Source organism: Salmo salar, chromosome 03, assembly GCF_965601325.2.
Source record: "Salmo salar chromosome 03, fSalSal1, whole genome shotgun sequence".
Classification (NCBI taxonomy): Eukaryota; Metazoa; Chordata; class Actinopteri; order Salmoniformes; family Salmonidae; genus Salmo; species Salmo salar.
In genome coordinates, this window is record NC_138293.1 from 37,781,534 (window position 1) to 37,797,276 (window position 15,743).

Here is a 15,743-nt window from a genome sequence, read left to right on the forward strand (position 1 = left end):
TGAGGTTGAAAAGTTGTGGAATTGCCCTTTAAAACTGCAATAATTCCTCTCCACCCCATGGCAAAAAGTGTAGAACTGCATGAAAAAAAGATTTAAACTGCAAAGATGTCTCTCCACCCTAAGGCAATATTAGAATTGCATGAAATTTGTTATAGAATTGCTAAATGTTCTCTCCGCCGCATGGCAAAATTTGTAGAACTGCAGAAATGTGCTTTAAAACTGAAAACGTTTCTCTCCGCCCCATGGCAAAATTAGTAGACTTGGAAATTCCCTTTAAAACGTAAATATTTCTCTCCGCCATCAAGATGGGGGCCACAAAAAATGTTTGGTGGGGGGGCCTCTGTCTTCGGTTGCAACACTCACTACCGAGTTCCAAACTGCCTCTGGAAGCAACGTCAGCACAAGAAATGTTAGTCGGGAGCTTCATGAAATGGGTTTCCAAGGCCAAGCAGCCACACACAAGCTCACCATGCGCAATGCCAGTGGTGTAAAGTTCACCGCAATTGGACTCTGGAGCAGTGGAAACGCATTCTCTGGAGTGATGGATCACGCTTCACCATCCGACGGACAAATTTGGATTTTTCTGGATGCCAGGAGAACGCTATCTGCCCGAATGCATAGTGCCAACTGTAAAGTTTGGTGGAGGAGGAATAATGTTCTGGGTCTGTTTTTCATGGTTTGGGCTAGGCCCCTTAGTTCCAGTGAAGGGAAATCTTAACGCTACAGCATACAATGACATTCTAGACTATTCTGTGCTTCCAACTTGGTGGCAATAGTTTTGGGGACGGCCCTTTCCTGTATCAACATGACAATTCCCCCGTGCACAACGTTTTTTAAAGTTAACTTTATAACAGTCACATACAGTATTTTCCCAGAAAGGAATTATTTGCAAAGCGGAACCTATGTCTCACAAAATACGGTAGATGGACAACGGACAAAACAGTGACTTACACAGGAAGTAAAGTTCAATCAGAAGGTTTGCTGAATTTGACAACAATACCACAACACTATAATTGTGGATTAGGTATTTAATCTTAAATTGATTTAAAACGTATTTAAAGTCAAAATGCTGATCAAGGTTAAGGTAAGACCAGCCATTTAATTTGTGGCCATGCCCTCTAGTATGTTCGTATCTCACCATCGTCGAGCTAACGTTAGTTGGATTGTAATATTAGACGTAATTTACATGTTAGTTATACATATCTTTGGTAAATGTATTTATCTGAACAGCGCTAGTTATATAGTGGACATTACAGGTCATTGGCTATTGAACCGTCATCCCCGTATAAGCGACAATGTTGTAACAACAGCCATGTTAGCTAACTAGCTACCTAACGTAACGTTAGTTAGCTAGTTAACGTAATTTTTCTGTTTCAGACTCTCACTGGCAAAGAAATAGAGATCGACATTGAGCCCACAGACAAGGTATGAAACATCATTACTCTGAAGGTTGATTTTAATCTATTGCATTTTCTTTCTATGTGTAATATAAGGATTAAGTTACTCATGTCAGTAATACATTGGAGAGTCATGTCCTGTAATGATGTGCTTATATGCGCTCTTGTACATTTATGAAGGTGGAGAGAATTAAAGAAAGGGTGGAGGAGAAAGAGGGGATTCCACCTCAACAACAAAGACTCATCTACAGTGGAAAACAGATGTAAGTGATAAACCCTTCCATCACAATCTTGTCATGTTAAATAAAGGTGAAATAAAAAAATAAATAAACATCTGCGCCCTTTAACACCAGAAGCGCCTGGCCTTTCTGCCTATAAGTACCCTCTAGAGCAGTTGTTCCCAAACTTTTTGTAGTCCCGTATCCCTTCAAACATTCAACCTCCAGCTGCGTACCCCCTCTAGCACCAGGGTCAGAGCACTCTCAAATGTTGTTTTTTGCTATTGTTGTAAGCCTGCCACACACACACACTATACGATACATTTATTAAACATAAGAATGAGTGTGAGTTTTTGTCACAACCCGGCTTGTGGGAAGTGACAAAGAGCTCTTATAGGACCAGGGCACAAATAATAATATAATAATAATCAATCATTTTGCTCTTTATTTAACCGTCTTACATATAAACTTTTTGTTAATTGAAAATTGTGAATAACTCACCACAGGCTAATGAGAAGGGTGTGCTTGAAAGGATGCACATAACTCTGCAATGTTGGATTGTATTGGAGAGAGTCTGTCTTAAATAATTTTCCACACACAGTCTGTGCCTGTATTTAGTTTTCATGCTAGTGATGGCCGAGAATCCACTCTGACATAGGTACGTGATTGCAAAGGGCATCAGTGTCTTAACAGCGCGATTTGCCAAGGCAGGATACTCTGAGCGCAGCCCAATCCAGAAATCTGGGAGTGGCTTCTGATTAAATTCAGTTTTCACAGAACCGCTTGTTGCAATTTCGACGATGCTCTCTTGTTCAGATATCGGTAAGTGGACTGGAGGCAGGGCATGAAATGGATAACGAATCCAGTTGTTTGTGTCATCCGTTTTGGGAAAGTACCTGCGTAATTGGGCACCCAACTCACTCAGGTCCTTCGTTATATCACATTTGACATTGTCCTTAAGCTTGAGTTTATTTGCACACAACAAAATCATACAGTGATGGAAAGACCTGTGCGTTGTCCTTTTTGACGCAGACAGAGAAGAGCTCCAACTTCTTAATCAAAGCCTCAATATCCATGTATAAATATAACATCAATAGTTATTTGTTAGTCATGGATATGTTTTAAATTATTCTACGACATCCTCGTGAAAAACGCAGGCCTAAAGCCATTTTTTGACACTTCCAGCCAATGACCCATCAACATTATAACAGTCTAATAAATACATTTAATATATGCAATCTGAAGAATAATCATTTGGTTGTGTTTATAAAGGTCTTAGCTAACATTAGAATACTAAATAATTATTTCAAAGAGCATAATAGCGTTTTCATTAGTTTGTCAAAACGAAAAAAACACTAGTTCAAGTCCATCACAAATAAGTCCTTTATAATTTAGTTTTGGCAGGTCAACAGAAACATTGTGGAAATAAGAAAATGTATTTAAACGAAAACAGAATACCATATTTTAAGTTTATTATGTTACTCATCTTTTCTTAGTAGCCAGAGAAATGCTGCCCCTGAGTGGGCATGTGCTGAGTGCATGGACAGCAGATATTATTTGGAAATAGAGCTGCACCTCTTGAATTTTGAGTTATTTGACAAACGTAAGCATCATAGAAACTGCACAATATGATCTTTCTGATACTATATAGAAATCAAAACGTTTTACCTGCATGTGATGAAGTGATGCTTCTTTCCCTGCATCTGTCAATTACAAAATGTGCCCGTCTCTTCGTGTGCAATTTGACAACTGATAATATTGTCACTCAGACTGTCAATTTAATCTTGTTTATAGGCTGTCTTATTACGTGTGAAATTAGTTTCGGTATAGTTTAGGTGTAGTTTCGATGGGCCGGCTGCGTAGGCTGACTTGCATCGTTTCTTTCTTTCCCCTCGCTCATCATCTTGGATAGAGTCAAGGATGTGTTTTGCATTATTCTACAGGCCTAATGCAACACGTAGCATATTTTAGTTGCCCTTACAATAAATATGATTTAATAATAACAGTCCCGTATCAACCAGCAAAGCACGCGGTCAAATTATTAACACGAGAGCCAACGCCGATAAATAGGCATAACACAAACTCATCATTACACTGTTGTTCTAAATTAAATCAACCTCTTCACCCTCCTTATCATTTAGTTAGGCCTATTTTAAATGACATTGTGAAGTAATGTGCAATTATCGCCCATTCATTCAGTGGGCTGGCACCGTTTGAGTCCCTTGGCTCAACTTGGATATTCAAGGATATGTTTGGCATTATTCTAAGGACCTACTGCAACACGTAGCATGTTTTCCGCTCTAGTAAATAAAACAGGCCTGTAACAGCTTCTTTTTACAAAGTAAAACGTGAAGAATGATAAACCCGCAAGGAGCACGGTCAATTTAAATTCAGTTGTGAAGTGCACAATTTTCGTCCATTCGTCGTTAATTTAGTGAGGAGAGTGACACGCATCAGCGCCTGGCTGCCTACCAACGTCTTACAGAGCATTGTCTTGGCAGGTTAAGTTGGGAATAGGTGTGCATTTTTTTAAATGTTTGTGATAAACAAAATTCGGACAAATGAGCAATGTAAAATACAACAGGGAAGGAGCAGGACATGGCTTTTTTTGGGGGGGGGGGGGGCTGATTTATTTTATTTACAATATAAACACTGTTGGTTTAGGGTGGTTCTAGCATTAATCAAGTGGCAGCATTACATCTTGGATGCAACACTTGTTTTATCTGCTCTGACTTAATCCCATCCCTCTCAGGAACGATGAGAAGACAGCTGCGGACTACAAGATCCAGGGAGGCTCAGTGCTGCATCTGGTCCTGGCGCTAAGAGGAGGGCTAGTCTGCCACTGTTCCTGCATCCACCTCATCTCCTAGTGGGGCAGTGGGGCCAACCGTAGTGGGCAGAGTTTGTCATCGTCACACCACAGAGCAGCAATTTGGACTGCTATAATTCCTCTGTGTAGATTGTATGGTTGGTTACAAAAACACTGTTGGAATTTAAGTAAGTGGGACACAGCGAGAGAGTTTGGACACTGGTTATTTTGCTTGTGAATAAAAGGTGAAATGTACCGTTTTTCTTTTGAAGTACATGCATGGCTGCTATTGCATGAGTGTGTGATTTAGCAGTGCATTGTAAAACAACTTTCCATATAGGCAGGTACAAACTCTGAAAATAATGCATTCATAATTCAATTTGATAACCTTTAATTACAAAATGTCAAAGGCAATGCACACAAACTGAATTCTCTTTCCCGGTACTACACATCATTCACAGATAAAACAGCAAGTCCCACCTCAAAATAAAGTCTATATACACATACATGATAATACCTCAGCTCCAAAAGGGGGTTCTGAGTGACAGGCACAGGGGAAGAGAGAAGCAGTTGGTAAATAGAGGTAGGGAGGAGGAGAGTACACCAATGGAAGGCATGTACCGTTAAGTATGGATAAGGTGTAGTGTTAGGGGATGCTAATCACGTGGCTCAGATGGATGCGAGGGAACTACAACAACAGGTATGTAAGTAGTCCTGGAGTGAAAGAAAAGTTGTCAAGACTTCACGGTACTCTCTTAAAAGATGATCCCGGCGGACGCCTTTCAGGTGGACAGTCTCGGTTGCACAGTTCTCAGGATAGATTTCTCTTCTGATTGGTCAAGTCCCACAGGCCCAGGCAGACGGCTGCATATTACTATTGTCGATTGATGTGACACCAAATACACACCAAAGATAGTGCCATTAATACTGTTGGTTATGCTATGGGAAATGTAATACCAGTAGTCCAATCAGAAGCTGAAAAGGTAATGGTGACAATGGCTTTTAGGGTGACAGTATCAAGAGTTTACATAAATCCCTGCCAACTGTAGGGGAACATTTTCCACAGTTCTTGAGGGTCAGCCATTTAGAAAAATAAGAGAAGAGTCATTTGGAAAACCATCAGGATGTACTGTAGAATAGTTGATTGACAGGCAGCTGTCAGGTAGAATGGATCCCCACTCCTGGGCCTGGTCGGCTGTCGATCCTTCCATGGTCTGATGTCAGCTGTCATTACCAGGCGGGGCTGGGAAATGAGTCGATCTGCACCGTGTCCTGGCAGACAAAGTCCTGGCTGGTGTAGCACACGCGCACCCTCATTTTCAGACTCACCTGGTTGGAAAGGAAGTGAATGTTAAGTTCATTGTGAGTGTGGCAACCACGGACTGACTGAACGAAGACCCACCTTGTTAGGGTTGTTGAGGAGCACAGTCTGGGTCACCTGACCTAAGCCGTGTGCGGGGACGACGTCACCACTCGGAGCCTTCATCTGTAACTGGACGCTCTGAGGTGGATGGAAGTGAGAGACAATGGTCATGAATAGCCTATAACTAGGGCCCAGGGTTTTTTCTGGTCTGGTCACATGGCCTAGAGGGGCCTACTCATGACGTACAAGTTTGGAATACCAAATAAGGTAAGGTAGTCTGACAGGTGGACACAAATACAGACGGACAGACCTTGGGTACTGCTGCTTGCAGGGTGAGGCTGGTGATGTCCCTGTCAGTAGAGTTGGTGGCAGTGAGGGTAATGGTCATGCCCGTGTCTGTCTGTTTGTCAGTCTGTAGTTTCAGTGTCACGCCGTTCTTCTCATACACTATAACACTAGGTGGCACTATGGAAACAAAGAAACATCTGTCACACTGGTGGCTCATGTAATTCAGCACCAGAAAACAGACCATCATTAAATACATTATGAAGATGTATCTTTCGCATTAAGCTACTGGTGTGTTCATTCTAAAATCCCAAACAAGTACATCTTCAAAATGTTTTTCTGATGGCTTAATGATGGCTTTGTCCATCTCTCTGAAAACCCCCCATCTCCGTTTCTCGTTCAGTCTCACTCAACAGCTCTGTGTCTCACCAGGCGTGACGTCCAGGCCTCCCAGCAGGTCCAGTAGGTCTCCCCCAGCCGTGCTGCTAACAGGGCCTAGCGCTGTGGTGGACAGGGCGGGGCTGGGCTGGGGAGGCTCCCCAGAACCACCTAGCAGGTCCAACAGATCACACACCTTGACGAGAGAAAATGAGGGAAATATTCCACATCGAGTTACTTTTGAGAGGTTTAGCTTGAGAAAGTACACAATAGGTCAAGTCCATACTTCATATCCAGATAGCTGAACTACCAAAGTTTATTGCAGTCATTTTCATCCCTTACCTGGTTAGCAGGTTCCTGGGGTAATACTACTTCCTGTGTCCGTTTGGTTGGCTCCATCTCTTTCATAGACCCCCCTGCTGATTCTCCATTGGTATGTCCCGGTGAGCTCTTGTCAATCACTGGCATTCTCTCCAGAACAGCAGCCCTACGAACACAGAGCTCTCTTAGCAGTGTAATGGGCAAAGCAAAAGTGGCTACCATGATGAAGACCATAATTGAGTCACTGAGGGGCTGCCATTTCCCCTCAGTGTTGTATTCATAGATATAATAATATATGTACACATCATTGGCTATCACTGACAATATACTGTATGTATATACATATGGTCTACCTCATGTGGTCGTATTTCTTAAACAGAGCGTTGTATTCCACTGCCCTCTGCTGGAGTTCCACGTCAATGCAGCTGCCGTAGATGCTGACGATGCTCCTAATGCGACTGCCGGTCAGGGACGGACAGGGACGGGGAGAGGAAATGCAGCAGGAAACAAGAGCTATTTTAGTATTCTCTACATCAGCAATGAGAGTCACAAGTCCCAAGACCCCCACGCAGTGGGCAAAACTGACAAAGCCGTTTTCAGTAGCTGCGGTCTAGCGGTTGCAGCAGTGTTCTGAGGGGTGTGAGTTAATGATGCTTACTCCACGTTGTGTGTTATGCGTGTGCTGAGTTTCATCGTTGCCGTGAGAGCAAAGCCCCTGGTTGCCGGCGACGACATATGTGACTGTAGAACCATTTCCAAGGCGTCCAGGACATCGTCCTCTGCCACCTAATAGCAGGACAGAGAAACAAGAAGAACTGTCTCGGTTTTATGACAGTTAAATACTGTATTGTCAATGGTTATTAACCATGCCTGTGTTAAAACAACCACAGCGTCCTCCGTCGTGTACCTGAACAGGTTCTGTCTCCTCACACTCTCCTCTGAGAAGCAGGTCTCCATACTCCCCAATACACCAGCACGCCACCTGTACCAGGGATTGCTGCACACACAAACCAACAACGTTGCACAGTTCCACAGCTGAGAATAGAGGATAACCAGGGCATTGAGGTTTTCCTGACTGATAACACAAATCCCATTTCGAACAGAGCGTGGCACACAAACACATTCACACTAAAGCCATACCACTGAGATGTCTGTAATCAGGGCTCTGTACAGCTTGTGGACCGTGTAGCAGTGTAGTTCTGTTGCTGTGGTGATGAGCTGGATCAGGTTGGGAACCGTCTCATCCCTCACGTCGCCCCCTGCCTAAAAGAGATGGTACTACTGTCAAACACAGGAATGTCTAGACTAGTCCAAACAGGGCAAAAAGTGGCAATGTGGACGCTACCTAGTTTCCACCCAGACAGCTTGAAGTACAGTGGGGTGATATAAGTGGGATACATCTTGGGGTTATTTACAATAGCTGGCCATAGTTAAAACAAGTCGTACGGTAGTTAAAACAAGTTGTGCAGTCACCGGGTGATTGCGGTGCAGTAGAGCGTCAGTATTTACCGTGGTGAGGACATGCAGGATGGTGTCAATGTGCCAGCGCTGAGAGGGAGCATACCTGACAGAGACACGGAGGCAAGAGACTCAGTGGTGTTCAGTGCTGCGGCTCAGACACAAACACAGACAGTGACACACAGCGAGTACACAGGCTACTGGCTAGGCCTGTGTGTGTGTTCAGTGGTAGAACAGCCAGATAGCAGTGAGACATATACAGACACAGAGAGCGAGACAGAAACACACTACCACACCTGGGACAGGGAAACATTCACATAGACATAGATACAAAATGAGACATCCAGATACACAGAGACATTTAAAGCCCCCTAGACAGGTGACGGCCGGCCCAGTACCTCTCTGCGGCGTTGAAGATGCCTGAGGTGGTGTGTGCTCGGAGCTCTGGGGGACAGCTGGAGAGGAAGAGGAGCAGCTCTTTCATCAGAGAGCGGATGTTGACAGCTGACACCAGGGCCAGAGAAAGCTCCAATGCCCGGCTGAGGGATAAACACAAAGACGATTGTAACTATATACCGTCATTCACTACAGTTATATGCCACCTTCCATTGTAGCACATGAATAGGTGACGCGTGGCCAACTGGCAGTACAGGCTCAGAAATCAACACAGTACCGTTTGACAGAAGCATCCTGGTCCTTCAGGCAGTCCACTATGGTCCCTCTGTGACGCTGCACTGCATTGTGGTCTGTCTGAACAATCTTCTGAAGGGAAGTCATTGAGATGTACCTGTGCCCAAATAAAAAATATTTAGACATAGAAAGAGAAAGACGTGTTACATGTGTTTGTTTCTGGACGTGTAGAAGGGCTGTGATAGTTTATCAACACAACTGGTGCATGGATACATTTCATGGAACAAACTTCCCATCTGCAACTACCATTTCCAAGGTCTCCCACCTCACGCATCTTCCGCAAACATTTTAGCTGTGTGCCGTCTTCCCGGATGGTGAGCATGACCGCTCTCCTCTAAGTTTTAAGGTCTTTGAAATGTATATCTGGTGTAACGATCTGCGATCACTCTGCATGCTGAGAGAATGGTCATATCTGCTCTGAACCAGTCTAGCAGCTTTCCACCAGCCACAGGGAGGACGCGGTTAAGCCTGGGACCAGACCAGAATAACCTGCTGGGCCAGACAGACCCTACGGGAACAATCCCAACAGGAACAGACGGATAAAAAAGGAAACTTATATGTAATCGCTAGCCCATAACATACAGATAGCCCCACAACCCTGTCTGTCACTGTAAGGCCTCTAGCTAAATAATCACAGAAATAGACGTTACAGACTGTGTTTCGATTTATTAGAATTCACAGGTTTGTCTGCCTCAGGCAACAATGAGCTTCTAAGCAATGGGCTAGAAACCACGAAGAAGGACCAAATGAGGACCAGATGAGATAAAAGGAAGAGACAGAGGGAAGGAAGGGAGGGGGGGGGGTGAGGAGGCACCAACCGGATGTTCCTATCGTTGTTCAGAAGAAATCGCCCCAGGATGTTCACAGCTAGGACCTGTCGCACACACACACACACACAACAGACACAACCTAGACATACGGCCTCTGATGTACATCCATGTTAGCTACATTGGCCTCTACCACTTGTAGCACATTCAAAAAGATGTGAATACATACAAACAAGAAATGACTTGATGATGGTATCACGTGTGGCACTTACCCTCAAGCCACTTTCCGATTTGATGTCCATGACAGTGAGAACCGTTTCATACAACACAGCACTGCCTGCAGTCTTACTGCTGTCTGTGTTCGTGGCCACCTGTATAAAGAAGCAGTATATAAATATCGAATCATAAACTGGGAGGTTTGAGCCCTGAATGCTGATTGGCTGACAGACGGTGCTATATCAGATTGCATACCACGGGTATTTTTTACTGCTCTAATTACATTAGCGACAGGTTTATAATAGCAATAAGGCACCTCAGGAGGTTGTGGTATATAGCCAATATACCACGGCTGAGGGCTGTGTCCAGGCACTCCGAGTTGCGTCATACATAACAGCAGCCCTTAGCCGTGGTATATTGGCCATATACCACACCTCCTCGGGCCTTTATTGCTTAAATAGAATAATTCAACAACAACAACCCTGCAAGACTATTTACTGGTGAAAATCCTTGTGTGTGAATCCTTGTGTGTGGTTTCATTACTGTACCTGGGCCAGCAGGTCATTCACGGCATCACTAGCTGTATCGTTATTACGACCCAGGATCCTCAGCAACCTAAGAATTCGCACCTAATGATGGATAGACAGAAAGAGAAATACACTATATATACGCAAAAGTATGTGGATGCCACTTCAAATAGTGGATTCGGCTATTTCAGGCACACCCGTTGCTGACAGGTGTATAAAATCGAGCACACGGCCATGCACTCTCCAATAGACAAACATTGGCAGTAGAATGGCCGTACTGAAGAGCTCAGTGACCTTCAACGTGGCAGCGTCATAGGATATCACCTTTCCAACAAGTCAGTTCGTCAAATTTCTGCCCCGGTCAAGTGCTGTTATTGTGAAGTGGAAACGTGTAGGAGCAACAGCTCAGCCGCGAAGTGGTAGGTCACACAAGCTCACAGAACATGACCGCCGAGTGCTGAAGCGCCTAGCATGTAATACCCATCTGTCCTCGGTTACAACACTCACTACCGAGTTCCAAACTGCCTCTGGAAACAACGTCAGCACAAGAACTGTTTGTCGGGAGCTTCATGAAATGGGTTTCCATGGCCGAGCAGCCGCACACAAGCCTAAGATCACCATTCGCAATGCCAAGCGACAGCTGGAGTGGTGTAAAGCTCGCCGCCATTGGACTCTGGAGCAGTGGAAACGCGTTCCCCGGAGTGATGAATCACACTTCACCATCTGGCAGTGCGATGGACGAATATGGGTTTGGTGGATGCCAGGAGAACACTACCTGCCCAAATGCATGGTGCTAACTGTAAAGTTTGGTGGAGGAGGAATAATGGTCTGGGGCTGTTTTTCATAGTTCAAACTCAGCCCCTTAGTTCCAGTGAATGGAAATCATAACGGTACAGCATACAATGACATTCTAGACGATTCTGTGCTTCTAAATTTGTGGCAACAGTTTGGGGAAGGCCCTTTTTCTGTAACAACATGACAATGCCCCTATTCACAAAGCAAGGTCCATACAGAAATGGTTTGTCGAGATCGGTTGTGGAAGAACTTGACTGGTCTGCACAGATCCCTGACCTCAACCCCATCAAACATGTTTGGGATGAATTGGAAAGCCGACTGCGAGCCAGGCCTAATCGACCAACATCAGTTAACGACCACACTAATGCTCATGGCTGAATGGAAGCAAGTCCCCACAGCAATGTTCCAACATCTAGTGGAAAACCTTCCCAGAAGAGTGGAGGCTGTTATAGCAGCAAAGGGGGGGGGGGGGGGGACCAACTCCATATTAATCCCCATGATTTTTGGAACGAGATGTTTGGTGAGCAGGTGTCCACATACCTTTGGTCATGTAGTGTATGCATGTTCAGTCACAAAAGTGACTCCAATTCCCCTGGTAAAATAAAGTATTTAAAACACTGACCTGTAGGAAGGGGTCACTGATACCAGCCACGTTGTGTTCTGGAGAGTAACCAGACATCACCAGGCCTTTCATTATCTGGACCAGCTCCGGCACCGCCTAGACCAAACACACACCAGGAGTCAAAAATCACAGATCATCATCTAAGGATGTGGGAGAATGTGCAACCGTCTGCCATTTTTCACAAGTATCGATTTTGGCATTTGTTACAGTGTATAACCAAATCTATCATTTTCAAGGGACTGAAATGCAATGTCTCATGTTGAGTGGGTGTACTGGAATGGGGTGAGATGAGGTGGGTGGGTGTGTGTGTGTGTGTGTGTGTGTGTGTGTGTGTGTGTGTGTGTGTGTGTGTGTGTGTGTGTGTGTGTGTGTGTATTTTACCTTACGAAACTGCTCTAGTGTGTCTGGGTTGCGCTCACACAGCTCAGTAATCAGAACCACAGCTCCATGTAACACCCCTGCAATCAGACCAAACCACGAGGGGAATAATTGCCACACGGACACGGTTTACTATGCTATAACACACATAGTAACGGCTAACAGTCAGAATGCAAGACTACATACCGTACTCGAACGTAACAGACTGTGAAACAGGTAGGCACAGAAAGATTGACAGAGAGGAGCAGACAGTTGAACAGCTGGTGATGTAAGAAAAGCAAAACAAAACAGACTCACCGTGGTTCTTTTCAGAGAGCAGGGATCGAGATGCAGGGGTAAACAGCTCTCCTAGTTCTGGTACTTTCCTCACAATGTGCACCGCACAAAGAGCAGCCTGAAATGTCAATGTCATCACGATCAGCTCCATAACGACGAAAACCTTCAATGTCAGCGCATCACTTCACGTCTCACCCGCAGTTCAGTCCGCATGACGGTTTCCTTTAGTCTGTTGCAATGCAGTGTTTTACTGTAGTGCTCAAGATGGATTGGTTTGGGTTTCTGCATTACCAAGGTCAGCCATGAAGGCGTGATGAAAGGAATGGCATTGTGTGTGTGTGTGTGTGTGTGTGTGTGTGTGTGTGTACAGAGAGTGCTCACCTTCTTTTTGATGTAGGAGTTCGAGGCTCTGAGGAGGCGGTCGATCTCTGGGGCCAGGTCTCGGCACATCTCAGCTGAGCCCATACAGCCCAGAGTACACAGAGCCAGAGACTGGACATACTGACTGCTGTGGGACAGGTCACTGAGATGGGGGTTTAATGACAATTGCTCAATTGCTTTGTGCTCAGGTAGAGGTTACTAGACCACTAGTTCAATGTTTATGTATGGCAACATTGATGATTATGGAACTGTCTGAGAATGCCGTCCGCCTGTCTCAGCGTTCCGTCCGCCTGTCTCAGCGTTCCGTCCGTCTGTCTGACTGTCTCAGCGTTCCGTCCGTCTGTCTGACTGTCTCAGCGTTCCGTCCGTCTGTCTGACTGTCTCAGCGTTCCGTCCGTCTGTCTGACTGTCTCAGCGTTCCGTCCGTCTAACTGTCTCAGCGTTCCGTCCGTCTGTCTGACTGTCTCAGTGTTCCGTCCGTCTGTCTGACTGTCTCAGCGTTCCGTCCGTCTGTCTGACTGTCTCAGCGTTCCGTCCGTCTGTCTGACTGTCTCAGCGTTCCGTCCGTCTGTCTGACTGTCTCAGCGTTCCGTCCGCCTGACTTTTTCAGAGTCATGTCTCTCTAATTGTCTTAGTTCCGTCTGTCTGTCTTATACAAGTTTCAAGATTTGTTTTCACGTGCACAAGTAAAGTGAAATGCCTTTCTTGCTAGCTCTTTCCCAACAATGCAGCAATCACTTCAAATGTTCATACTTCCAATTTCATGGTGAAATTGCTGATAAAACTGTCCTTACTTCTTGATGGAGTTAGTGATGAGAAGGCTAGCATCCTGCTTCTCGTCTAGAAGCATCATGGCACCCAGGTACCCAACACGCTTCTCATTGTACCGAGGGCTGGCAATCAGACGCACACACTCCATCTGAGACCAGAGAGGGACTTGGGGAGTTGCTAGGATACAAATATAGCAAATATACCAACACTACAGACATCTTAAGAGGCGCTGTTCGTTACCTGACCGAAGTGGGCGGGGTAACCCAGCATGTGCACATACAGCAGCTTTGCCAGATTGTGAGAGCGCGTCCCATTGTCAGCCTGTCTGAACTGCGCCCGGATTGCAGCACACTCCCTCTGGATCACACCACGCTCCTCTCCCTGTGTACGGGCTCCTCTGATCACCCTGATCATCTCCTGCAGACGCACAGACGGAGACATGGCTCCTGTGTGTATGCGTTTGTGTGGGACAGAAAGAGGGAGGTTGCAGAATTAGAGATGTTCAACAGACATAGAAAAAGACCCACACATACTAATCTGAATAAGAAAATGCATTGACTATCGGTGCATGTAGGACAACAAAGCAGGTGAAACAACTAATAAGTTATTCATGAGCACCTGTAAAAGCATTAGTATTTCCTATACAGCCATTTGCAGTGGCTGTTAATAAATTACAATGAAAAGTGAAACACGAAACAACCATGTACAACTATAAACCTTACAAGATACAGGCAGCCGTGACGTCAATATTATCTTGATACAATGTATCGAATTAATTCACCTAGCATTGCTAGCCACAACACACCGCAGCAATTGCCTAGAAATTCAGTTCATTAGGCGATCTACTTTTACAACATGTTTAGGGTAAACCCTACAAAAGCGATGTCAACTATGCATTTATTTCGCCAATTAACGCTCGATAACCTCGGATTACATGGGAGCTCGATGCTAGTCTCTTACCTTCAGAAAGTGAAAACGCCCCTAGAAAAATACCAAGCCGTTTCTGTGCTCAATTAACAGCGATGTGTCAACATTAATTAAACTCTTCCCTCACAAATGAATGGGCAACTAAAACTACTCGGCGGCTATCTTGGATGGACGCCTGCTGTACCGTCCCCTAAGCTTCATGTGAAAACCATAATGGCAGCATCACTTCCGCCATCTGATCTCTGACTAGGCTTGAACTCCGCCCCTTAGGAAAAGTGTAGGCTATCGACGTGGAGGTCGGTGTCCTTGACAACAGGTGGAAGATGGATGAGGTGGGGGTGCAGTAACTGATGGTGCATGGTCAGATAGAGAAGTGATCACCTGAATAATTACAATGAAGCTAATGGTCAGTCTCCTTTACAATTATTGTCATACATATAAGTGTGTGCAAGAGCAGTGAGAAGATGATTTTATGTTTTTTTAAGTTTAAAACTTTTCCCGTCTGCTTCCCTGCCACTGCAGACATGTCAGAATATTCAATGAACACATTTAGGTGGTGTTGGCCAAGAGCTCTATTACATCATGTTGTTTCAAAACAGTGGTGACACATCATATATTGCATAACATGATGAAAGTGGTGCTGAATACCCAGGGCCTGTCCTGACTGTTCTGCAGCCCTAGGCGAGACAGAAAATGATTGGTTCAGATTTGGTCCGGACGGGACAAAAAAAAACAACATCAGTGGACGTGGAAATCTAGGCAAGTCTGGGCAGGACCAAATAAAGACGTCGGCGTCGGTCCATGCTTATACTGAGGTGTAACCTACAGTGTCTCCTGAAAAACAAGCGGTTGGCTTTATTAGTCCTGATTCCTGTGACTATTCAATTTGGCTATTTAAGCTCTGCATATCAGCTATCCAACTTTATTAGTAGTTATCCTGAACCTATTTGCAATGTGTACGAAGTGTGAAATCAGTAGTATTTTCCTTTTTACCATGATCAGTTCATAAAAAATGGACAGATACACACTTGAACCCACTGATCATGACAATTTACCCCACAGGGTGAAACTCCTGGACAGCAGTTGTGAGTAGCCCGATTGTCCATTCAGTATTGTCTATTTTACTTTGACCTGTCCTGTTTTTAGGATATGTTGTTTGCTAAC

The 15,743-nt window shown here is 44.8% G+C and overlaps 2 protein-coding genes across 2 annotated transcripts; one reads left to right on the plus strand and one right to left on the minus strand.

The window, feature by feature from the left end:
- Positions 1-910: 910 nt before the first annotated feature.
- On the plus strand, positions 911-4,679 carry LOC106600265 (ubiquitin-like protein NEDD8). The gene is made up of 4 exons (XM_014191583.3): positions 911-1,084; positions 1,378-1,425; positions 1,578-1,660; positions 4,368-4,679. The coding sequence occupies exons 1-4, from the start codon at positions 1,067-1,069 to the stop codon at positions 4,483-4,485; spliced, it is 267 nt and encodes an 88-aa protein (XP_014047058.1). The 5' UTR covers positions 911-1,066; the 3' UTR covers positions 4,486-4,679.
- A 119-nt stretch (positions 4,680-4,798) lies between these two features.
- LOC100380629 (AP-1 complex subunit gamma-1) lies at positions 4,799-14,811 on the minus strand. The gene is made up of 22 exons (XM_014191576.3): positions 14,613-14,811; positions 13,893-14,098; positions 13,676-13,800; positions 12,882-13,023; positions 12,522-12,618; positions 12,228-12,304; positions 11,847-11,942; positions 10,451-10,531; positions 9,959-10,057; positions 9,738-9,793; positions 8,903-9,016; positions 8,628-8,768; positions 8,281-8,335; positions 7,912-8,034; positions 7,679-7,768; positions 7,430-7,557; positions 7,125-7,229; positions 6,793-6,937; positions 6,502-6,646; positions 6,098-6,252; positions 5,827-5,925; positions 4,799-5,753 (listed from the first exon to the last, which is right to left on the minus strand). The coding sequence occupies exons 2-22, from the start codon at positions 14,091-14,093 to the stop codon at positions 5,655-5,657; spliced, it is 2,373 nt and encodes a 790-aa protein (XP_014047051.1). The 5' UTR covers positions 14,094-14,098; positions 14,613-14,811; the 3' UTR covers positions 4,799-5,654.
- Positions 14,812-15,743: the final 932 nt, after the last annotated feature.